Raw genomic sequence first — 24,335 nt, forward strand, 5'->3', positions numbered from 1 at the left:
GCAGGATTATGTGGGCAATCCAGCATCTGTATGTCGAACGCAAATAGGTTCATCTTCTCCTTTTTGAAGCTTTGAGAATTTCTATTGAATAAATAAATAACTATTTCTTGTGGTGCTACACACTTAACAGTGAATTCCAGAACTACAGAATTGATGTTAAAGAAAACAGAAGCACCTCTGTTAAACACTAAATGAAAAATGTCCAAAGTGTAGGGCAGAGGGCTTGGTTAGAATTACTTTTGAGGCTGACATCACGACGCACGCAGACTTTCAACCATCTGCTAAGAAATCAGAGCCTTTAGAATGTTTTTGCAGTATCTTCACCATCTTCGTTCAAACATTCAATGAGTCAATGGAGTTTGATGAGTTTTTGATTTTAAGAAAAGAAATGAATTTTATGGGTAAAATGCAATAATTGGCATCAACATTTGCATCTATTATTTGTGAGCACTTGGCAGCTCAGCATCATGAGACTAAAATCTGAGAGGATGGATACTCTTAGGACTGTTGGAAAGGGGGTCCTCATTTAAAAGAAAAAGTAATCCTGAGAAAATAAAGATGATTAGCTCCTATGTAAGTCACCAAGATCAGCTCCCAGAAGGAAAGTGTCAAGCTGTTAGCAAGGTAGGAGAATTCCATCTCTCTCTGTCTCTCTCTCTGTCCTTCTCTCTCTCTCCCTGTTTCTCTCTGTTTCTGTCTCTCTTTTTTTATCTCTGTCTCTCTGTTTCTCTTTTTCTCTCAGTCTCTTTCTCTCTCTGTCTTTCTCTCTCTCTCTCTCTCTCCCTGTTTCTCTGTCTCTCTCTCCCTGTTTCTCTCTGTCTCTCTCTCCCTGTTTCTCTCTCTGTCTCTCTCTCCCTGTTTCTCTCTCTCTCTCCCTGTTTCTCTCTGTCTGTCTCCCTCTGTTTCTCTCTCTCTCTCTCTCCCTGTTTCTCTCTGTCTGTCTCCCTCTGTTTCTCTCTCTCTCCCTGTTTCTCTCTGTCTGTCTCCCTCTGTTTCTCTCTTTCTCTCTCTCCCTGTTTCTCTCTGTCTCCCTCTGTTTCTCTCTCTCTCTCTCCCTGTTTCTCTCTGTCTCTCTCTCCCTGTTTCTCTCTGTCTCTCTCTTTTCCACAGAAGCTGTAACACAGACTGTTTAACTGACCAAGGATCCGTCACTTTTCTGTACTGCGGCTGAGGGTCAGAGGAGCGTTCAGTAAAAATAAACGAGAGAATCAAATCACTCGGGCCAGCTTCCTTTTACTAAAGGAAACTCACGTCAACCATAAAGCTAGGCTGTGTTTCCTGCATAGGGCTGACCATACATATTCAAGGTTTAGAAAGGATAACTTTCCTGCATCGTTTTCATGGTTGCTTTTGTTTGCTTCTATTGATTTATTTCCTTTGATGGCAGAGTTCTTGTCAAATATCTAAACTAATTTACTCAGGTAGATAAGAAGGCATTTATTTAGTATATTCTTGGGAACACTCCGATTCCAAGAATGATACTACATACACTGCTTCTACTCATCATATCATTTGATCAAATGCAGTAAAAAGTTCATTTAAAAATCAAAGAAATGTAGATTTCTTTATTTAGACTAAAGAAGTTATCAAAAATGTCAAAACCCCTGGTTGAACTATAAGTATGCTAATTCTTTGAAAAATAATTATATCAGAAAAAAAATGATTGGAGTAATTTCTTGGCAAATATCACACTCCAAAATATTACAAATTTAGATATGATAGATTCAAAATACAATTTATTTAAATATTAAAGGATCAAGAAATGAGGGCTGCCCTGGAGGCACAGTGGTTAAGTTTGCACACTCTGCTTTGGCGGCCTGGGGTTTGTGGTTTCGGATCCTGGGTGTGGACCTACACACTGTTCATCAAGCCATGCTGTGGCGGCATCCCACATACAAAACAGAGGGAGACTGGCACAGATGTTAGCTCAGGGACCATCTTCCTTAAGCAAAAAGAAAAAGAGAGGAGGACTGGCAACAGATGTTAGCTCAGAGCCAATCTTCTTTACCAAAAAAAAAAAAAAAGAAGAAGAAGAAGAATCAAGAAATGACAAATAAAAGGAGACTGTTTAGCTTGATAGGTTAGTAGTCTTAGGTACCTGGGATCTTAAAATTATTAACAAAAACTTGTTGAAGGGTACAAACTTGCAACTAGTAGACAAATCAGTCCTGGAGATGTAATGCACACTTTGGTGAATACACACAACAATATTGTAGTATAATCACCAAACCTGCTAAGAGACCAGATCTTATTTATTCCCTCTGCAAAAAAGAAATGATAATTACGTGATGCAATAAACGTGCTAACTATTGCTATAGTGGCAATCACATTACAATATACAAATGCATCAAATAACATGTACATCTTAAATTTACACAACATTATATGTCAAATATATTTTAATAAAAAACTTCTTTATTATAGCACCATAAAGAGAAGAAACAGTCTTGCCGTACAAGGAATAGAAATATATATTGTGAAAAACTATCTTGCAAGGAGGCTATACAATAAATACAATGGTTTGAATTTAAAGAACAATAAAGAACTTCAATTACTATACCCAACAATGCTTCCTTAACCCCTTTCTGCCACCTTTTCATAGTATTTATTAACTACTCCGAAAATCAAGAAAATCTTCATTCTGTCTATGTGGCATCACACAATAATTTTTTTTTTTATCAATGTCTCCTCTTCCGTCTTCTTAGTCACCCTAAAATAAACTCACGTCACCCCCTAATTATAGGCAGGCAAATACTCGAGAGTTAGGAATCTCAGGTCCCTCTTCTTTCCAGGTTAAACTGCCACAACTTCCTCTATAGAATGAATTTTAGCATCATAATTATTTGGAGACCCGCTCTTTGGACTCATTTTAATATTCTACAACCTTTGTCATCACTGAGAAAAAGATATCCTCATCCTGAACAAAATGTCCCAATAAAGTGCCAATGAACACTGCATATTTTTAGGTTTCCTCCAAATTTCACATTTCCCAGGCAATGTAAAACATCTCAGAATTATGTTCTTCAAATAATATTAAATTGCAAACACGTGATTTAATATTGTTTTATGCCTGATGATATCATTACATTTGTCACTTGGTTGGAATTAGAAGTCCAGACAGACTACTAGTTGACCACAGCTAACTCCTTGTCTATGTGGCTCACAAAGACATGCTATTTATCATATTCTCTGAGAAGTTCTCAGAAGAGATTGCAAAACGATGTGGGAAATCAACGATGATATCGTCAAAATGTCAGAAAAGAGATGGCAGGACACTTGAGCTTCTTATACACGATTCTAAACAGTCAGCTGGAAACCAAAATGGAACAAAACACACAGGTCATTTGCAATCTGGTACCCAAAACCCCACATTTGAAAAAATCTAGATAACTGATTGTTTTTCTCTACTTTTTATTGGGGTGTCTATGTCACAAGGTGCACATCAGGTGTTAAGATGTCACAGTAAAATCTCACAATTCATTTTAAATACAACTGACCTGGATGTTTCATCATTTACATCAGTGTGTAATGAGATTTTAAAAAGTCAGTCCTCTGAACACACCATTCCTGTTGACCCTGGCTCTTGCAAGGGCTGTAAAAATGCAGGCTGAGAATAAATATCAGTGCCTAAAAATCCATGAGAAGGCTCAATGTGAAATGGACCATCCAGTCAACGGCAGCGGGAGACTGCAGGCAGCCTCAGCCCACATACCATTCCTAAGTCCTCTCTCTCCTTTGAGGTAAAGAGGGCGATGGCAGGTGATGACAGAGACGCAATTAAAAAGGGCTGCTTGCCACTGGCTGGAAAACTGAGCAAACTGAGAGGTTCACCTGCTGTGGAGGGACTGTGCATCAAAGAGAAAATGAAAACCTGGAAAACATGCTACGTGAAATAAGCCAGACACAAAAAGACTAATGTTGTGTGATTCCAGGTATACGAGGGATCTAGAACAGGCAAATTCACAGTAACAGAAAGCAGAGTAGAGGTCACCAGGGCCTGCAGGAAGCGGGAGTGGGGAGTTGCTGTTTCATGGGTACAAAGTTTCTGTTTGGGATGATGAGAAAGTTCTGGATACGGATAGTGGTGATGGTTGCACAACATTGTAAACGTACTTAACACCACTGGATTGTACACTTAGTTAAAGATATTTTACCCAATAAAAAAGTAACAAACATTAAAAAGCAGGAAAAGAAAAGGAAATCATTTTTGCTTTGTCCGTAATGGAACACTTAAAAATCACTAGGGCTATACATGAAGACCTGAATGAGGCTATGACTCTAAAAAAGTGAAGTTTTCCAACAGAAAATTGAGTTTTCTTTCCAGTGGCTTACGCAAAGCTTGCTCTTGAAAGCTCTCCCTCCCCGTAACACACAAAAGAGCAGCTATTCTTGTTGAAACGTGAGTCCGATGCCTGGATTAGCCTCGCTGGGTTAACAACCGCTAAGAAACGGCAAAACTACAACTCAGGAGTGGGGCTCAATTAGTCTAGAAATTGTATTCTCAAAGGAACTACCAAGACAAATTTTAAAAGTTATGCTTGGTAGAAACCTCTCGAGAATGGAGAGTTTGAAGTGGGGCTAGGAAATTCCTAAAGGCACAGAAACAACGCTGGGAGCATTTGACTGCAAGCAGATAAACACTGGATTTCACCCACATCCCCAGTGGAAGGTCTTCCCCAAATGTGAGTGACTGACCTGGAGCCCACCTCCCTTGCGTGGCTCCCCACTGATGCTCAGTTCTGACTAGCCAGCCTCTGAATGCTGCATCAGCACCATGTGGTGATATTTATGACCCGGGGTGGTCATAGCACCCTGCGTCTGCCTCACACAGTCATAACTCAAGAGGGTGGGGATCAGCACAGCCGAGAGCATCTCTCTATAAATCGTCCGATGTGATCAAAGATGGTGCCCTGATGAGCGAGTCCTTCCCCTCTGTGATTAATAAGAAATTATAAGAAAGCTCTATAACTAGGGAAAATTATTTCCTTTCTCTGCCTAATGTCAGCTTTCATACTGTTTCATGATGTTTCTTTGAAATAAATACAAGAGGAGCATCTGTATGGAAAAGAATTGCTAATCTCAGAGCACCAGGTATCAATGAAAATGCTATTTCTCCTGCACTGGTGGAGGGAAAAACTGCCTGAGCAGTTTTGATTTCCTCTCCCTCTGCATCACTAGACAGAAAAAAAAAAGGCATCTAGCTTATTGCTCGCCCCACAGCCTCTACTGCCGCAGAAGGCAGCTCAGGATGTGGAGCGAAGCCTTATTTCATTTCTTTCTTAAAGATCATCCATCATGCTTTTAACCCGTCTCCCATAGACTTCTCGACCTTACTCGACAGTGAACTCCTTTCTTTATGAGGAAGGAAAATGACCCTGGAAGATGTATTTCTGGAACTGGAGATGTATTTCCTCCCCAAAGGGATCACAGTTACTGTAAAACAAAAAATATACTCCTAAATGCTCAGCTCGTCAAACACTTATAGACAGTGACTGAACAGCACGCCAATCATTACCAATTATCCTATATGAAACACAAGGAGCTTCCTATGTGAAATTATCCTATATGTAATACAAGGAGCTTCGAAATCAGATTTGTTCCCCATTTAGAATCTGTCTTTAAAAAATTAGGTGGTAAATCATGGTTTTATAAGGTCAAACTGGATTTTACAGAAAGAAATGGGTTTCTTTTTTAAAGGGTTGTGTGCTTACCCATTTATTTATTCATTCTTTCATTTAGTAACTATCGAAAGGCTACTCTTTTTATAGAAGGTGCTTTCCTAGGACATGCAAAAAAAAATAAAGAAAAAAGACCTCACTCTTAAGTGTGTCAATGTCCTGTCAAATGTCTTGTTCTCATAATTTGTTTGTTGGCTAATGGAGGCCAATAAACTCAGAAACTGTGTTTTTTAGTTTTTTTGTGAGGAAGATTGGCCCTGAGCTAACATCTGTGCCAATCTTCCTATATTTTATGTGGGATGCCACCACAGCATGGCTTGATGAGCAGAGCTAGGTCTGCACCTGGGATTCAAACCCACAAACCCCGGGCTGCAAAAGCAGAGCATGCAACCTTAACCACTACACCACCGGGCCGGCCTCAGGAAATTGTGTTTTATTCATTCTGTGCATGCACAAGTGAGTGAACACACTCTTGATGGATGAGGAGGCTTAATTATAAGGGTACAGTGGCAATCACCCCTTGTTAGAGAAACTGAACACACTCTGTGTCTGGTAGAATATCTGAGAACAGTAGCTAGTGTGCCCCGTTACCCTTCAAGAGTGTCCCGTTTCCCATCCCTTCATGGTGGAGTTTACCTCTGCCCCAGCTGTCTCCTGCAGCTTTCATTTGCCCACCTCCTCTGGGAGCTTGCTGGTACGCTCTCCCAGAGGGTTGGACCTCTGAGCAGCAGGGCTAATGCACAAACGCATGTTACAGAGTCAAGCACGAGAAAGCTGCTTCAGGAAACACACTCAGATTTGCACAGGTTCTTTCCACTGTCCTTTGCCTCTCTGCCCATCTTCCTCCCCTATGATGTTTCCACGCCCTTGCAACAGCCAAAATATTGCCTGTGAAGGTGAGGTTCCTAGTGGCTAGGAATACATTTGCAGGAGGGTTCTTCCAGGAAAGTCACTCTTGTCTCGGTCTCAGTCCTTCATCTCACCTTCCCCACTCTGAGGCTTCCCGCATTCTGATGACAGCTCTGGGGCCTCAGGAAAAACCCCTGTGGGTTGTCATCACACAGAAAGCCCTTGGCCACTTGCTCTGGGCCCCTCATGAGTGTGTGCCTCAGGCTGCCTGATGCAAGTCTCTCCTTGAGCCCTTGCGTTTTCAAGCCCCTTAAAAGCAGGGGAGTTCTCCAGGGAATGACTTGTCCATTTTCCAGAGGTCCCCCAGGCAGTCTTGATTAAGCCCTTGCTGGAAATAATTGATGTCATGGTCCAGGTATGCCTGAGACCTCGAAGACGAGGCCCCCATCCTGAAGGGAGCTTTCATGTCCCTGCAGTGGGAAGACGGCCTCAGATGCCATGAATGGAGGAGGTGGGGAGGTTAGCTTAGTGTCCCTCACTAATTCTACAGAGCAGGAGGAGGCCTGGGATGGTGGAGTCCCCTGGTGAACTTGACCCATCAAGACAACTCCACATATGAATGCAGTACCAGGGCCAGCTAGTCCTAGGGAAGGCTGCTGGCTGCATGGGCTTGACCACTGAGCCCTCTCCACTCAGGCACCATCAGTTCTAACTGCCTACAGGGCAGCTCGGAGCAGCCTCTTTCATGAGCTGATCTCTGACGCTGAGCAGGTAGGTGGAAGAAGGAGTAGTTGTGGTGGGATCTCTCACTGGCCCACGCCTGGGGGCACCTACATTAGGGCCTGACCTCATGGGCTTTCTAAGGGGAAACTCCTAGAAGGAGTTGGGGCATGTGGGCAGGTGAGGTATGGAGAGCCAGCACGCCTGTCCTCCAGCTGCCAATGCAGGAGGACACCTGGGAATCCATACATCCACCTCCTGAAGGGGAAAGGTGAGGAAGGAGGGCAAGCTTCTCTCTGACACCGCCATTCCATGGATCCTTCAGAGTAACTTCTGGGCAGGGTGAAGTGGATGAAGAGGCCATTCCGCCCCTGAAGATGGCACCCCAGCCCGTCTGGCCTCCAGTTGGCATCACCCTCACCTGAATCTCCAGGTGTGTCAGGATCTGCAGGCTCTGTAGTATAATGTTGAGGACTGATCCCAAGTAAACATTAAAAGTCCCTACCTACTTCTTCAGCCTGACGTTTCACTACTTCTGAATACAAATGTCTGCCCTCTTCCTTGTCCTCAATGCCAAATGTCTTCCCTCTTTCTCATCTCTCATCCACTATCTCTTCAACTCCTTCTACCTATCCTTCAGAGCTCAGTCCAGCAGGCCGTGTTGTCCCTCCACTGTGCCGCCTCTCTGCATGCTTGTGTTGTTGGCTCTCAGACTCTTTTATAGCGGGTTTACCACGCTGTCTGTTTCCTAGACTCCACCGTGAACTCTTAGAAGGCAGAGAACTATCTTTAGGTTCTGAGTATCTAGTAATGGACCAGGCACATATTTATGCTCAATAAATATTTTTTTTTTTTGCTGAATGGATGCTGTCTAATTTGTGAAAACTCTGTCTTTATTATCTAATGCATGTGCTCTATCTCCTCAACCTCATTTTGTGCTTCTGGAAGTTAAGGACTGTGCCTCATGATCCTCTGCAGTTCCAACAACAGTAAAGCACTCAACATATGAAGGATCATAATGGCTTATGGTTGATGGTGATGATGTCAGAATAAGAAGAAGGATGTGTCTCAAGGTGCATTGATCACTTACGTGTCTATTTTTAAGGATATACCAGTACTATACTGGGTATACTGGTTAAATATTTACAAAATGCCTGGTGCTGTCCTAAGTGTGGTAGGAACATCAGTTTATTTACCCTAGAAACCTCCTTGGCAGAGAAGTGTCAGTTCTCATTTTCGAGAAGTGGAAATGGAGCCTGTTGAAGTTTAATGAAAACTCTCCAAGACGGCACTGCTAGCAAGGTGGGGAGCTGATGTCTGAAGTCAGGCCTTTTAACCTCCAGAGCAGGACCCCTCTCCCACTGCATCTCCGTCATGTGACGGTTCTGTTATCCCACTGACATTCCATGTCGTTTCTGGAGCCAAGAGCCACAATGAGCAGGGAGGTGGGAAGCTGCTGGAAGGAGCTGCCCGCTCCAGGTGGCTTCCACAGAAAGCGTCCTTCTTAGTGAAGCTGCTGCTATAGCAGTTGGATGTTGAATTTAAAAGGCAGAAAGGGGAGTCACCAAAGGAGCTATGGGCAAGGTTTCAAAATTCCACCAAGACAGGCATCGAAAGCAAAGAAGGCCCTGCCTGGTGGGCGCCCTGACTCACCATGTTGAACACGGCCATGGTTAATATGATGGCCGTGGTGACGACCGTGAGGCAGATCCGCGGCCAGGGGCGGTTCGCGATGATGCCAGATGACTTCAGAAGCCATAGGAGAGAGGCAGAGGCCTTTTTGCTGCATTGCTAGGAGAAGAGAGAAAGAAAAAGAAATGCGTTGATATTTTATGTATTCTCTCAAGTTTCTTAATGATGTTTAAAACCACAAGATGCACCAACATTCTTCACAGATTAAACACGTAGGCTCTGTCCTCCCCTGGGGACCCATACCAGCTCCCAAACCTTACTAAAATTATGTTGGCATTATTGTGACAAATTAGGAACAAATTAATTAAATTTCTACAGTAAATGTAGGATGTGCTTGTATGTCCTTTCAAACAGACCTGAAATTATGTTTTAAAAAGGATCTCCTGGTAAAGAAAAAACGTCAGTTAATCAAACCACTCTGGAGGGTGTTGGGTCTCAGATTGCAGCTATGATGAAGCAGTTGTTATAAATTCAGCTTGTCTATGTAGAAAACAGATGAACAAACACGTAGCTAATCACAAGAATACAACCGGACCACGAAACAGTTCGGTGTCTTTCCCTCCAAAGACAAGACCCAAAGCTCTGAGGGAGTGTCGTGGTGATGGCTTTACCTCATCCTATCCTGTGGGGGCTTCTTCCCAGATAGAGAAGCTCTTTTTAAAATTTTTAATTGAACACACTTTGCCTGTAGGATCAAGCCGTGCTGTGAGGCTCTGTGGTTGTGTGGAATCTCAGGAACAAGTCAGGGTTCTCACCAATGACTGAGCCCTTAGACATTCTAGGGACACCAACTAAGGAGCCCAAACTCTGAGGCTGGACTGTGGCTGTGGGTCCACTTTATCCTCTACCCACCATCTCTCTGTCTACTCAATGAAAAAAGAAGATAATAATGTTTGACCTCAGATAGGGTGAGGATTAAATGAGGGAACATGATGAAAGTGTTAGGAACATTACTAGTCACAGATGAATAAGTGCATATACTGTTAGTTTAAAGTGTTAATATCTACGGCTCTTACTGCGCAGAATCTACGTAAGAGATGGCTGTTACTATTATTGACTTAGGAGATGTGTTACTCTGGTTCACCCATCTTAGTATATCCATTTACACATATTTGGAATTTGGAAAATGAAAAAGCCATCAACTGAATGGGAGAAAATATTTGCACATCATGTATCTGATAAGGCGTTAGTAGTCAAAATAGATAAAGAACTCATACAACTCAATATCAAAAAAGTAACTAATCTGATTAAAAGATGGGCAGAGGACATGAATAGGTATTTTTCTAAAGAAGACATACAGATGGCCAACAGGTACGTGAAAAGGTGCTCAACATCACTAATCGTCAAGGAAATGCAAATAAAAACCACAGTGAGATATCACTTCACACCTGTTAGAATGGTTATCACCAAAAAGACAAGAGATAACAAATGCTGGTGAGGATGTGGAGAAAAGAGAACCCCTGTGCACTGTTGGTGGTAATGTAACTTGGTGCAGCCATTATTGAAAACAGTATGGAGGTTTCTCAAAAAAATTCAAAATAGAACTACCATACATTCCAGCAGTTTTACATCTGGGTAATTTATCTGATGAAAACAGAAACACTAACTTGAAAAGATACATATACATCCCCTTGTTCATTGAAGCATTATTTGCAACAGTCAAGATATGAAAACAAAATAAATGTCCATGGATGGATGAATGGATAAAGAAAATGTGGTATACATATATGTGTATGTGTGGGTATATATCCATATAACATATATGTATATATATATACAATAAAATATTATTCAATCATAAAAAAAATTTTAATTGTGTTAGAAAATACATAATATGGGGGCCGGCCCAGTGGCATGGTGGTTAAGTTCACACATTCTGCATCGGTGGCCCGGGGTTCGCCAGTTCAGATCTGGGGTGCAGACTTACGCACTGCTTGGCAAGCCATGCTGTGGCAGGCATCCCACATATAAAGTAGAAGAAGATAGGCATGGATGTTAGCTCAGGGCCAGTCTTCCTCAGCAAAAAGAGGAGGATTGGCAGTAGATGTTAGCGCAGAGCTAATCTTTCTCCAAAAAAAAAATACATAATATAAAATTCACCCTCTTAGCCATTTTTAAGTGCACAGTTCAGTAAACTGTATTCATGTGGTTGTGGAGCAGATCCCTAGAGCTTCTCATCTTGCCCAACTGAAACTCCACACCTATTAAAGAATTCTCCTTTTCCCCCACTGCTTGCCTCCAGCACCCACCATTCTACTTTCTGTCTATAAAAGTTTGGCTCTACTCTAGGTACCTCATATAAGTGGAATCATACAGTATTTGCCTTTTTGTGATTGGCCTATTTCACTCAGCATAGTCCTCCAGGATCATCCATGTTGTAGCACGTGACAAGATTTCCTTCCTTTTAATAAGGCATTAATAACATCCCATCCCATGTATGCACCACATTTTGTTTATCCACTCTTGTGTTGTTGGACACCTGTGGCGCTTCCCACTTCTGGCTATTGTGAAAAATGCTGCAGTGAGCGGTATCATGGTGTTGGAGAAGCTCTTTTGATACCAGAAGGAATGGGGGTCTTTACAGAATGGCAGCCGGAGTTCCCGAACCATTTGCTGTGGGCCCCACACTGCCCTGCAGGATCCCTGTGGATGAGCTCACCTCCTCCTGAGGGCCACCTTTCCAGGGAGGCAGCACTGTGATTCTCACGTTGTCCAGGTGGTGAGAGAGCAGAAGCAGGGAGAGTTCTAAGCTGTGGGGACCACGTGCTCTGCCTGTGCCGGGGGCTGGGGTAGGTATTTAAGTCCGTTATCTGATAGGACAAGCAGTATCTAAGAGTTCTCCAGAGATCTAAACTTTAATCTTCATGCTAAAGGGGTAGGGGCCTCAAGGCCATGTGTCCCGGAAACATTAAAAAGAGTTGTGATTTCAAAAAATTCAGAAGAAGAAATAAACATATTATACCCTTTTGATTTGTTCTAAGTTAATATAACAGTAAAACTGGTGTGATAGCAATAAAACTCAAATAGTGAATACTCCTTAACTGCACTAATAAACAGCACTTTTATTTCTCTACCTCTTTCACATTTTCTTTTTGCTTTATTCTTAAAAATATACCTGCCTTGTTCGTAAACCTATAAGCATTGCAATCTGTTAAATGTTGATACAACAACTAAACGCGATTCCATAATACAGAATGAGAGGTGGTTAGAAGAGTAGAGAACCAGCCCAGCGGCCCAGGATCCAATCCTCACAGCTGTGCAACTTTCTTAAAGTTAATTATCCTCTCTGGCCTCAGTTTCTTCATCTCTAAAATAGGAATAATAATACCTGCCTCCTCGGTCTTTTAAGAGGTTTAAATGAGCCACATAAGGCACCCAGAACATCTATTTGCTTTATATCTATATGAACAAAAAACCTAAGTTTTCCTCCTCTCCACTATGGTTTTTTCCTTCAGCTCCTGATCTAGAAGCAGAATGTCTGTGTACAGCACACAGCCCCCACTGATGCAGAATCCCAGAACAACGTTTAGGGCTCACTCTTTGGTCTCATGCTCTGAAGTCCTTCTCTGATTCCTCTTAGAGCCTGTCTGGGAGCACAAGCCAGTGCTGCCCTGGGTTCCAGGGGCTGCCAGGAGCTGAATCGCTGGCTGGCGGCAAGAGGTGCCCTTGGCAGGGCTCTGCAGGGTATCTTCCCATCAGCAACGCGGGAGGAGCCAGATTTGTGCCTTTGACTTCTTCCCAAAGAGCAGAGTTTAGATGGGAGTTGGGGGTGGCATTAAATCTGTGATCAAATAACATGCCTTTTAACGCTCTGAACACGAAGTGCAGGGTCGTATAACTGGAGGATATCCACCTGAGGGTGTTTATCATTACCATTTAATGCATGCTACTTCTAATAATATTAATACCACAGACCCTAATCAGATCTGAATTCTGGAGGAGAAGCCATAACAAAGTTTAAAGAGAAGAGATTCAAATAGAATATCATAGTCATCTAGCTCAGATTCCATTAGGAGATGACGGCATTTGGTTTGATTCTGGCAAATTAAGACAATATGTATTTGCAGTCTAATCAGCTAGATTAGTGTTTTTATTTAAGAGAAAATTATTAAAATCAATGTTTTTGTGTCTGTACACAGAAATTGTCAATATATATAATAATGAAAATGTTAAGAGCAGAAAATATAAAACTTTACTACTTTAGGAGAAAATTTAAATCTAGCTCAAATTCCAATCACAGTCAATTAAGTAAAATATTATCTAGCTACTACACAGATATTTTACCGAAATTATGAAATTCAAAAAATTACTCTGTTTGAATTTCTAAAATACTACATGGTGATAATCTTGCCAAACATACTATCTAATAGGAATATGTTGTATTCTGAGCAGAGGCTGGTGATTTACTGGAACAGATGTGGGCAGACACATGTGAATTTTTTCTGCTCCTGCAACATGCTGGGAAAAATTATAAATCGGTGGCCCCAGAAACTACTGTCTATGTGTGCCCAGTGAATATGTGGAAGGATGAGCAGGAAAACTGCCATGTTTCTATTCACCCTTAGAAAGACTATTTGGAACTACTCACTAAAGACACGGGGGTTTGGCACACGCTGGTTCAGGACAACTGACTCAGGATGCAACTGATTCAGTTCCTTCTCCCGTGGAGCCTTCACGGACGCATCACAGGCCCCCCACACAATCGTTTTTAAACTTATCATGCCGAACGAATATTCCTTGTTCTCAGGTCAGGGAAGTAGGAAGCCTCCCATATCTTTTCATTCCCATCACGAAACAGAAGCAAGGTAAACAAACAGGGCTGACATCTGAAGACTGGTAAACATTGCTGGTGGCAAGGACAAGGAACCAGAAGAAGATGATAGAGCTGCGTACCCGGAACTAAAATAACAGTGAAGGAAGAGGAGGAGGAAGATGAAGGTGTTAGGGGAGCAGAAGAAACCAACGATGGGGAAAAAGAAGATAAAGAAGACCTTAAGATCTCAAAATAGGAGGAATCTGATTAAGGAGAAATGAGAACACTGATTCAATTTGCAGCTGAATAAAAATTACAGCTTGGATCCTGACATGATAATTTACTTCAGTTTATTCTGTTTTAGGTTAAGTATTCAAATAAAGTTCCTGATGGAAAAATAAGCTTATCAAAATTTACACCATCCTAATGAAAGACTACAAATGATAACAGCTCAAAGAATATTTTGGCATTGATTCAGAAGATGCTATTCATATGAAAATGAGAGACTGCCTGCTATGAGCCCGGTTTAGTCATTCTCTCTGATCTTTGGTTTAATTACTGGAATAATTTCAGCCAAATCTGTTTCCTCACTTCCTTGATCATCAGTGGGTCTCTCCTATCCTACGATGGGCTCTTGCTTACAGTGAGCTCACGGTGGAAATTCTAGAAATGCTTTTGGCTGTCAATGCCACATTCATCCACTGACAAATATGACATTGGTATTAAATTTAGTGGGAGATGTAAATGGAGAAAGAATATAAATTTATATGAAAACCCTATCATAGAGTTGGTGCTGGGGTCAATGAGCAGCGTATTTGCTAGAAAGGTTGTGGGATCAATGTTCTTCATTCACTACAGGCAGAAGATTCTGCACATACAAATAAAATGTTCGTGCACTGTATTTGGATTAACAAAAAACAAAAAAAATACCTCCACCCAGAATATTTTCTCTTTTTTGAATCTTTTGCCCTGGAAACAACAGGTATTCTCTCACTCTAAAATTCTTCATAATTTAATGTGATAATTACAGATTGCATTTGCAATTTCACTGATGTCCATTTTCAAAATAAAACGAGGGAATTGAAAAAGAAGTAGATGCTTATACTAAATGAAGTTTAATAACATGAAAAACATTCAGAAAAGTTGTATCTTAGTGGGTGAGCAGCAAACTTTTATTATTAGAAAAACAAAACTCATCTTAAAATCTTGCCTGAAAAATATGTTGAAGTTTATCATATAAACATGCACTTTTGTGTATTTGCCTAAAGGAACACCTGCTTTGGCATTTTAATTGGGTGAGAACTGTCTTTCTGAATGGCAGCAATAAGCTGCAGCAATAATTACTTGTAACATTTGATGTCACAGAGACTGTCATGTGTACTCTGATTATTTAATTACTTAAATTTGCTACAGAAAGACTTCTTTATTTCAATATTTTACAAAGTCAACTGGTTTCTTTCATATGCCCTGGGTGAGCCACATTCCACAGTCATTCATGCACTGCGTGGCACTCACAGCCTCGCCACAATGTGTGGTTTTTGCTGACATGCTTGTCTCTGGCCACATGGAGAGCTGCTTGAGGAAAGTGACACATCACAGCCGTCTTGGTATTTCAAGAAGCAGCACAGTGTTCAGCAAAGAGTAGGAATTCAACAGGAGATTGCTCAGTATGTTTACTATCTTAACAGTGGACCCAAAGAGAAATTCTCTGGGCTAGAAACAAAGAAGGAGCTCACTACAGAGGGACTGAGCCTGTGGGATTGGCCCAGGAGTGTCCTGGAACTGGACACAGGTTCCAACACCTAGGACTGGGCTTTTAATGCCCACAGAGGAAAGATGTTACCTTGGCCCTGTAAAAGGTGGGCAAGACCAAGACTCTTAAAAAAACCCAGAAGCCTCAGAAGGATGCTCCCTCCATGTAAAGAAGCCTAGAAGAACTCCATGCTCTAGTTTAGGGAAGTATCAATAAACTTCTGATGATAAATTCAAACTCTAAATCTGGGTGTTGGGTTTGAAATGACATTATTTGCTTCATAATGAGAATCCCAAGTTGAGAGGTTATTAATCAGATTAAAACCCGGAGAAAGTCCTCGGGGGTCTGGCAGAAGTAAGAACAACACTGCTTATAAACGATACTTTACATCAAAGGGTGTGGGGCACATCCCAGTAGGGGAGGAGCATTCCAAACTGAACATGACCTCATGATAAAAAAAAAGTTATTAGCTACATAAGACAATGAACGCTACAAGGAAGAATCAACAGATATAACAGATAGTGGAATTAGTGCCACAAAATCTGCAGATATTATATCAATCTGAAAGAGCCAATAAGGTAAGGTAAAGTAATAAAATATGGATTACAGTCCATCATGACTGAGCAAGTTGTTAAAAGAAAATAACAGGCATATTTTTAAACTGAGCCACACAGACTCTCTAGAGATGAAAATATAGACACTGAAATTAAAAACTCAATAGTTATGCATTGACAATTTGCATCATTTATTCAGTGCTATATCAAACAGTGTATTGGATGATAGATTAAAGTTCCAAGCATCCTAACAATTTAAATGAAAATTACAAAATGTTTGAGACCGTGTTTTGGAATACAAAGGGTGTTTGACTTCCCATTTCCATTCTCTGTAGAACAAAAACAGGTCATTATCAACAGGTAAGGTGGAGCTGAGGAAATAATCCTGTGAACAACACAGAAAGATAAAGACATGAAAAATATGAAAGAGATGTTGAGGCGTGGAGGATGCAATGAAAAGATTCAATATATTTGTAAATAAAATTTGACAGAAATAGAACAGAAAGACTGGGAAAGAGGCAAAATCCAAGGAGAAATCAGACAATTTTGTGGAGCTGGAGCAGAACATGAGCTCTGTGGTTGAGGTGACACACTGAGTCCAAACAGGAAAGCTGAAAGTAAACCTACCCCTTAACACAAGGAATCTATTGTCCCTGACAGACAAAGAGCAAATCCTACAAAAACAACCCAAAGAGAAAGGACATAATGTCTCCCAAGGACAACAATTAGACAGACAGTAGATTTCTCCTCAGTACATTAAAGTCTAGGAAAATATGGACTCATATTTTCAAAATGTTTGAAAAATTATCATAAACTATTACTCAGTGAGGAAGAAACAGACTATTTTTTAACACAAAAGCTGAGTGGGCATATTATGCACAGGCTCTCACTGAAAGGATTACAAAAGTAATAATCCTTTGGTAATATGGACATGGAGTCCTGGGGGAAGGAATGATATTCAGGAGAACGATGAACAAAGAAATTGTTAAACAATAATAATAGTAAATAGTAAAAGCTGTTTTAATTTAGAAAAACTTAAACAACACTACTTCAGGAGATGGAAAAGGATGATGAGGCATAGAGATTTAGAACATGGCCCCTGTATTCTTCAACAAGAAGATAGAGATAGTGATGGACTCAGTTATGTGCACATTACATGTTTTAAGTTAATCACTAAAAGAAAATACTAGAATATAGAACTGCCAAGTTCCAAGAAGGAATAAAGGAGAATAAATAAATTCCACGCATCCAAGAGAATGCAGAATGGGAGGAAAAACAAGTAGAAGAAAAGAAGATATATGATGGATCAAAGAAAAAGCAAAATAAGACTGAGCAGTAATTGTAATACACGTAAATGTATTACACTTGTCAGGTAAAAGAGAGAGATTGTTGGATCAGAGAAAAATAACATACAGCTGGATATTGTTTACCAGCAGCACACTTAAAACCTACATAACGGCAAGGAAAAGCTGAATTAAAAGATGGAAAAAAGGGAAAGTGGGAAAATACTAACCAAGAGAAAGCTGGTAGAGTTATATTGACATTAGAGAAAATAGACTTGAAGGGAAAAGACTCCTGTGGGGTAGGAAGCTTTTCTATCCGCAAGTGTGTGACCTACTTCCCGTCCCCAGCACGATCTCTGTATTTGTGCTTTTATCTCTGCCTGGAACAAGGCTGCTAGGCTGGCATCATATTAGCTCTGCTATACAAAGCACAAGACAACCACAGCGAGAGAAAAATTTCTTCTGACATTTTCATTTGCTGTATCCGGCACACTTGTTCTAAAAGACTATTTAGGGGTGTGCTTTTTTGGTGGTATTTTTGATTACAGTCACTCTCTTGTATTTATTACAGAGAGCTGGTCCACTTCAGGTAGTTCAGAAAGTTAAATCTGGCAGTTAATGTGCACTTATTATTACTACCACTACTGTGACAATTATAATTATTATTCTTTTGTGTGTGTGAGGAAGATTGGCCCTGAGCTAACATCTGTGCCAATCTTCCTCTATTTTATGTGGGATGCCACCGCAGCATGGCTTGAGGAGCAGTGCTAGGTCACACCAGGGATCTGAACCTGTGAAAGCTGCCAAAAGCAGAGAGCATGAACTTAACCACTATGCCACTGGGCTGCCCCCCAGATATTATCATTTTTATTGCTCACCGTAATGAAAATGTGAACATGAATCTTATTCTATGTCTTAGTTTCTACTTAGACAAAATGGATTGTTTTGATTATGAAACAAAATAATATATATGAAAACACTTTGAAGGGCTCTCATATATGTGAAAACATTTTGCAAAGTGTTATTAGTGAGGGTATTTTCCTACTAGAATATTTTAGAGTCTAAATCCACTTTTAACTTTTTTTCCTATTTTACAGAATGCCTTTTAAGATGGAATTATACCATGCCCAGGATTCCTTTTTAAATAAAATGGGCCAATAGCTAAATAACGTATATTAGCAAACTAGACTAGAGGAGTATACGACTGAAGTTCTATGTGAGGTCATCCTGACTTACCAATGTGATCTTGATCAATGGATGCTCAGCAGTCCCCACAGGGCAACCTCAGTGCCGTGCTGGCCCCTAACCATGAGGTTGGGCATCTCTGCCTAGTGCTAACCACTCGTCTGCCGGTGACTCTCTCCACACACAGCCTGTCGCCTTCTGGAACCTGCCTCCAATTAACTACAAGGGTTCTCAGCCTTGATTCCAATTCTGGCTCTAAAACCTACCTGCTGTATAGTATAGGGCAAGTTATGTAGCATCTGTGAGCTTCCATTTCATTAATTGTAGAATGGGCATTCCCTCTAAGGACCCTTGTAAGGAGAAATGAGCCAGCATAAATAAAATACCTAGCAGAGAAAGTCATCATTTTTAATATAATATTTATTATTTGTAAACTGTGACGAGGTCGAATACAGAACAGCTCATGGGAATCTTGCCCGTCATAAGCAGTTTATGTTGAGTCTGAAGGTTCTTACCCAGGGCTTATAAGCCTTTGCAGGGCTTATGGTTATTACATATGATCCTGCCCCAAAGTCTCCATTTCCACCTTCAGGAGATCTGTTTACAAATCCTGCATCATTTTTTTTTGTGGAGGGAAGCTTTTCTCCTAAATAATTGGAAACGCAAACTCCCTGAAGAGCACGGCATCTCCAGAGTCCTGGGTCCCTTAGCCACAAAGTGTGGGGCTGGACAAGGTGACCCCTGGGCTTTCTTTCAGCTCTCGAGCTTTACCATTCTGAAATGCTAACCAGCATCTGCCGTAGAAAGCTAACTCCCTCATGGAGGCACCGATGCAAAGGTGCCTAAGAAGATCTGACAGGCGAGGACACCAGGATGACGGACCAGGATGACGGACCAGGATGACGGACCAGGATGATGGGCCAGGATGACGGACCAGGATGACGGACCAGGATGATGGGCCAGAGCTTGCCAGAATTTGGACGAGGGATGTGGCGACTGTGAGCTGAATTCAGAGCTGCGAGCTCAGAAGTCGAGTGTGGGTGAGGACGGGGGTGGGACATTTTCTGAGCAGTGGGGCCAGGAGGCTGCATTTGGGTGCAAAGCTTACTGATATTAAATAGTTATCTTGTGTTTCAAGAACCTCAAGGACTACAATGCACAAAACAGGGATTAAGTGAACTCACTGATGATCTTTTCATATAAAAGAATACAAAACAGGAAGCCTGACCAGCAGGCACCAGGGAAGCTGGTAGGGTAAGCTGGGCTCTTCAGAGCTGGTTTATGAAGGTTAGATCATTTCCAACCAAGGAGTCAGACTGGAGCATGTCAGAGTCAAGGCATGGCACAGAGGAGAGGGAATTTCAATGCAGCAAGATGAAGGCCACCAACAAAAATTCCTTCACTCATTCACACATTCATTTACACGCACAAGCTGTCCCCATGCAACAGCATCTGGAGAAAGAAAGATTAACGCAGGCACGCAGGGCATGCGTACCTTGGATGAGAATGGTGGTTTTGGTGAGACAACGGAGGTGCTCCATGGAGCCAGATGAGTGCAGGAAGTAAAGAAGAACCTCAGGGAAGTGATGGGAGAAGCCCAGTAGCACTTTCTCAGCACATGCTCATTAAACACATTTCTGTGGTCAGCATGCTGCTGGATTTGGTGAGGGATAGAAAGCAAGGGTAGGAAACAGTTCTTGTCTCAAAGAACCTACTATATATAAGGGAAAACAACAGTTACACTTGCCAGAAAAACCAAATTGGGGATCAAATGAGATGTTATATAATTGAGTGCAAATTATGTGGCAAAGATCCTAAGTCTCATGGTACTCAAAAAGGGCCCATCACAGGTGGTGTGGTTTCTGAGAAAGTTTCTAGGAAGGGAAGCAGGCGCAGAGCCCACCTACCTGGATGAGAAGTGAGAAGTGGGCTCATGGGGAGGGGGGCGCACTGCCGAGAGCCGCTAGGGAGAGGGGTGGGGTGGGAGGGAAGGGGCAGAGAGAGGAGCGGTCTGGGTTTCTCATTGAAATCACATTATAACAAATAAATGCCCTGACATTTTTTTCAGAATATGTCACTGAACAAACACCTGTGTGATTTTTTTGTCAGCAGGAAAAAAATTGCATTTCATCATCACTCTTATTTTTGCCCATTTTGATGTTTCTCTACCTTTTTATCACACCCAGCTGTACAATAACCAATCAATTTTATTACTTGTGTTGAACTTTTTGTTCAACAGAAGGTAAAAAGGTAAGGCTCTTGGAAGAAAAGTATCAGTCAGGCTTACCTGTTCCCAACTTCCTTTATAAAAGTATTTTACTTTGATCCTTCATACAGACAATTTAATACTGATATTATTAGCATCAATACTGCCTTTGGCATTTAAATTTTCCGAAGGTTAACATATGTTAATAGAAGGTGAGTCTGGGATGTTAAGTACCCTTTCACAAACTCCATAATTAATCCATAAATAAATGCAACCCATAATAAAACCTCATACAGTTGGTAGGTTTTCAAGAGGCCAGGGAAGGAGATGTTAGGGTGTAGCAGTACTCATCCAAGACCACTGTGGAATATTTGTGATATACATAGTTCTTGACTGAATTTGAAGGGTAGAATACAAAGCATACTTCAAGCCTTCTTAGATTGGCTGTGCATTACTACGTTTTCTGTTGACAGTTAAAAACAATCCTTACAGAATGGTTTAAACATTAAAAAGAAAACCTCTTTATGGAACGAGAAGAATTCCTTCTTGAATTTTATCAGGATTACATCTGGACCAAGGATTACAGTTGGCCACTAGGGGGAGACTCATTCATGGATCCTATTGATTCAAGTTTGGAAAGACCAGCTGTCTTCAACTCTAGTTTTCCCGACCACTTTGGCAAAATAGAGGCTTCTTTCGAGGAGGAGGCAGGCACAAGTTTATTTGCAGCCTCAAAATTTTCTTTTTGAGACAGCCCAGAGTTAAAAAAGAATTTCCTAGCATCTGGTATGTGGGTGTCAGGGTCTTGGGAAGCCCCCAGGAACGGGTGGAACCAGGCATCATGGATGTCTGATCATGATCACTCATAGGGACCACAGGCTGGGTACAGGAGGGACCAGGAGCCATGAAAGGTTCAACAAGGAGGTCGGATTATACTGAGGCTGAGAGGAGAGACATTACATAAGAGCAAAGCATTCCCACAAAGGCAGCCAAGTTGCTCTGGAGATTCCTTTGCTGGCCTCCAGCTCTGTGTTTCTTTTCTATAGCAACTTAGGCAGTGGAAAGAAAAAAGTCAGCTGGAAACCCTAAATATATCCCATGCCCTCCCAACCCCCAAGACTGGCTTCCTCGGAAGAGAGGAGAAATATGGCTACTTAGGCTCAGTGATATAACCTGCTTTAATCAGATCGAGGTTTGGATTTCCAGTGGAACCACAAATGATAGTTCCTATTCTAAAAACCTGAGAAATGGGCTGCAGAAGCCTCAAGGGGGCTGGGGAAGACAGAGGGTGGACCCGTGTGCTTTTCCACCCAAGGAAACTCTGAATATGGAAAATCAGGCTTCTTTGTATAATCAGCATTTAGAACTTGACAAGGATTCCCATGGTTCCATATTTACTCTCTTCTCCACAACCTACAATGCCTTGATGGGATTGTTAAGAGACTTGAGATGCCAAGTGTGCATTCGAGGAAATCAGAAACCACAGTCTCACTTTGGGAAGAGTTTCCAATCCAATCTGAAACATCTAAACTATGACATAGCAAACAAAACCCTCCAAAGTTCGCAAAGGTACAAGGCAGCGGAGGCAGAGTGGCCACGGTCAAGAGGTGGAGACACACATCAGAATCTTAACCTTTTTTGGCCAAAAGATTTCAACACATCAGACTGGAATGCAACGGATGGCCTGGGTTCCAGGACTACTGCTCTGCAGAGCCTCTGAAGAGAGGACAAGGATTGTAGGAGGCATTATGGCACTGTACTGATGTTGCTAGCAGTAACAGTATGTCTCTTAAAAAGCAAAATGACGTTACAGTGAAGAGACAGATGAAAAGTGTAAAACCATGCAAAATGAGAAAAGTGCTTTCACAGAAGCCGTGGTGCGTGCTTACGGGTAGAGCACAACCCCGAGAAGGGACAGGAGCAGCACAAACTCTTGGCCTGCTTCCTCGGCTGTGTTATCTAAATGGGCTTGTCAAAGTCTAATTGGAAGAAGAAATCATGATTTCAAAAATACAAAAGAAAGAAATTTCCTATAACCTCAGATGTCACATAAAATGCATTCATTGACAAACAGCTTAAAGATTATCCCTATTTATTTTGTATAACAGATTATTCTAATACTAAAATTTTAATTAAAAAAGTCTCTGACACATCTGAGGATGCCCATGAACTCCGTGCAAAACCTGGCTCAGAGAGGCCTCTCCCATTTCAACTCATCTCCAATGAACGAAATGAAACACTGACTACCTTTTGGGAATTCTATCCCATTGCTGGCTTTCTTAGGATGCTCTCATTGAGCTGGGCTCAGTCAGCCAGGATGAGTCTTGAGACTCAAGAAGACACTTAGATTTAATTCTTATATCCAGAACTACCATTTAAACCATAAGTGCTTATAATGTTTGCCTTAAATTAAAACACTAACGAAAGATAATTTTACATTTGCTATTTTAATATGTCCTGAAATTTTATATCTGGAAAGTGGATATAAAAGATATAGTTGGTTTAAATTTTAATTCCCCCGTACACTAAAAGCCTCCTCTTATACTTGTACTTGTGGTAATAAATACGCTGGAAACTTAAAGGGGATGATTAAAAATGTTGACAGAAACAAACAGACATAAATACAATTTTATGATGTGACATCCAACATCTCAAATAATTTCCAAATTAGTGTCTTGGTTGTGCATGAGCTGCCTCAGTTTATAGTCTGGACTGTTGACATGAAGGGTGCATGTTTCTTTACTGGGATCTGTATCTCTGGAAATGGTAAATCAACAAGCTCCCTGTGTTAAGAAAGAAATCAGTTTTCATTCAATTAGCACAGTTTTAAAGAAGTTCCACATTTCAAGTACCTACCAAAAGCTGTCCAGCAAAGCAGACGAAAAGGATAAAGGCAAGCGAGAGAAATGCAGCTCCAAAGGAAATCCCGAGAACGGACGTTCTACCAGGAAACAAAAAGCAACAGGTTAGTGTAGAGTAGTTTCTCTTATTCTGGAAAGCCATCAGTAATATTTTTGGCTTAATATATTATGGACTTCATCCTCACTAATTTTTTGAGAAATGAAAACAGAGCTAAAACAAACCAAAAATATGTCCATAGAAAACTCTGTCTACAGTTGTGTCTGATCAACTTGTTATGTTATGACTCATTAAAATTGGCCTATAAGCATCAGTAAGAACTAATTTTAAAGGAAAACAATCTTTTTATGACTCACCTATGCAACTAGCACTTTCATGCCCGCACTTGGCCGTCTCCATCTCAGTGCCCTCTTCCCTGCCATTGACGTCATTTGATGCCCTGGAAGACCTCGTGCCCCATCCTTACTCCTGTTCACTTAGGAAACACTGAGTCCTTACTCTCCCCAGTATAAGCCAATCAGATTCAACTTCCTTCAAAACTGATGCAGCCAAATATTTACTGACATTCCCTGAAGGTTTCACTTGCCATGGCCTGTATATGCTTGCATGCGCCAATGAACGTGCAAGCTGCCTGTGACCACATGAAACGTGCCTGCTGAGATACAGATTCTGAAAATGTCGGGTTACAGGTGAATAAAAGTATTTATAAGAATTGTATGCATGTCTGAGAGGTCCTTTAGACAATTAGAAAATTCAAAGCCTCTTAAAATTACATTTAATCCAAGGATAGAAGTGTTCAGGGG

General features: G+C 41.3%; 1 protein-coding gene across 3 annotated transcripts in view; it reads right to left on the minus strand.

Moving 5' to 3' along the window:
* The window catches only part of ADCY2 (adenylate cyclase 2), a 404,157-nt gene that overhangs the window by 52,779 nt on the left and 327,043 nt on the right, over positions 1-24,335 (minus strand). For all 3 annotated transcript variants that reach the window (XM_023625864.2, XM_023625863.2, XM_023625862.2), the window contains exons 15-16: positions 23,530-23,614; positions 8,901-9,038 (exon numbers count right to left, since the gene is read on the minus strand). In XM_023625864.2, the coding sequence (XP_023481632.1) occupies positions 8,901-9,038; positions 23,530-23,614 (223 nt within the window). The remainder of the gene's footprint in view (positions 1-8,900; positions 9,039-23,529; positions 23,615-24,335) is intronic.

Source organism: Equus caballus, chromosome 21 (assembly GCF_041296265.1).
Source record: "Equus caballus isolate H_3958 breed thoroughbred chromosome 21, TB-T2T, whole genome shotgun sequence".
Taxonomy (NCBI): domain Eukaryota; kingdom Metazoa; phylum Chordata; class Mammalia; order Perissodactyla; family Equidae; genus Equus; species Equus caballus.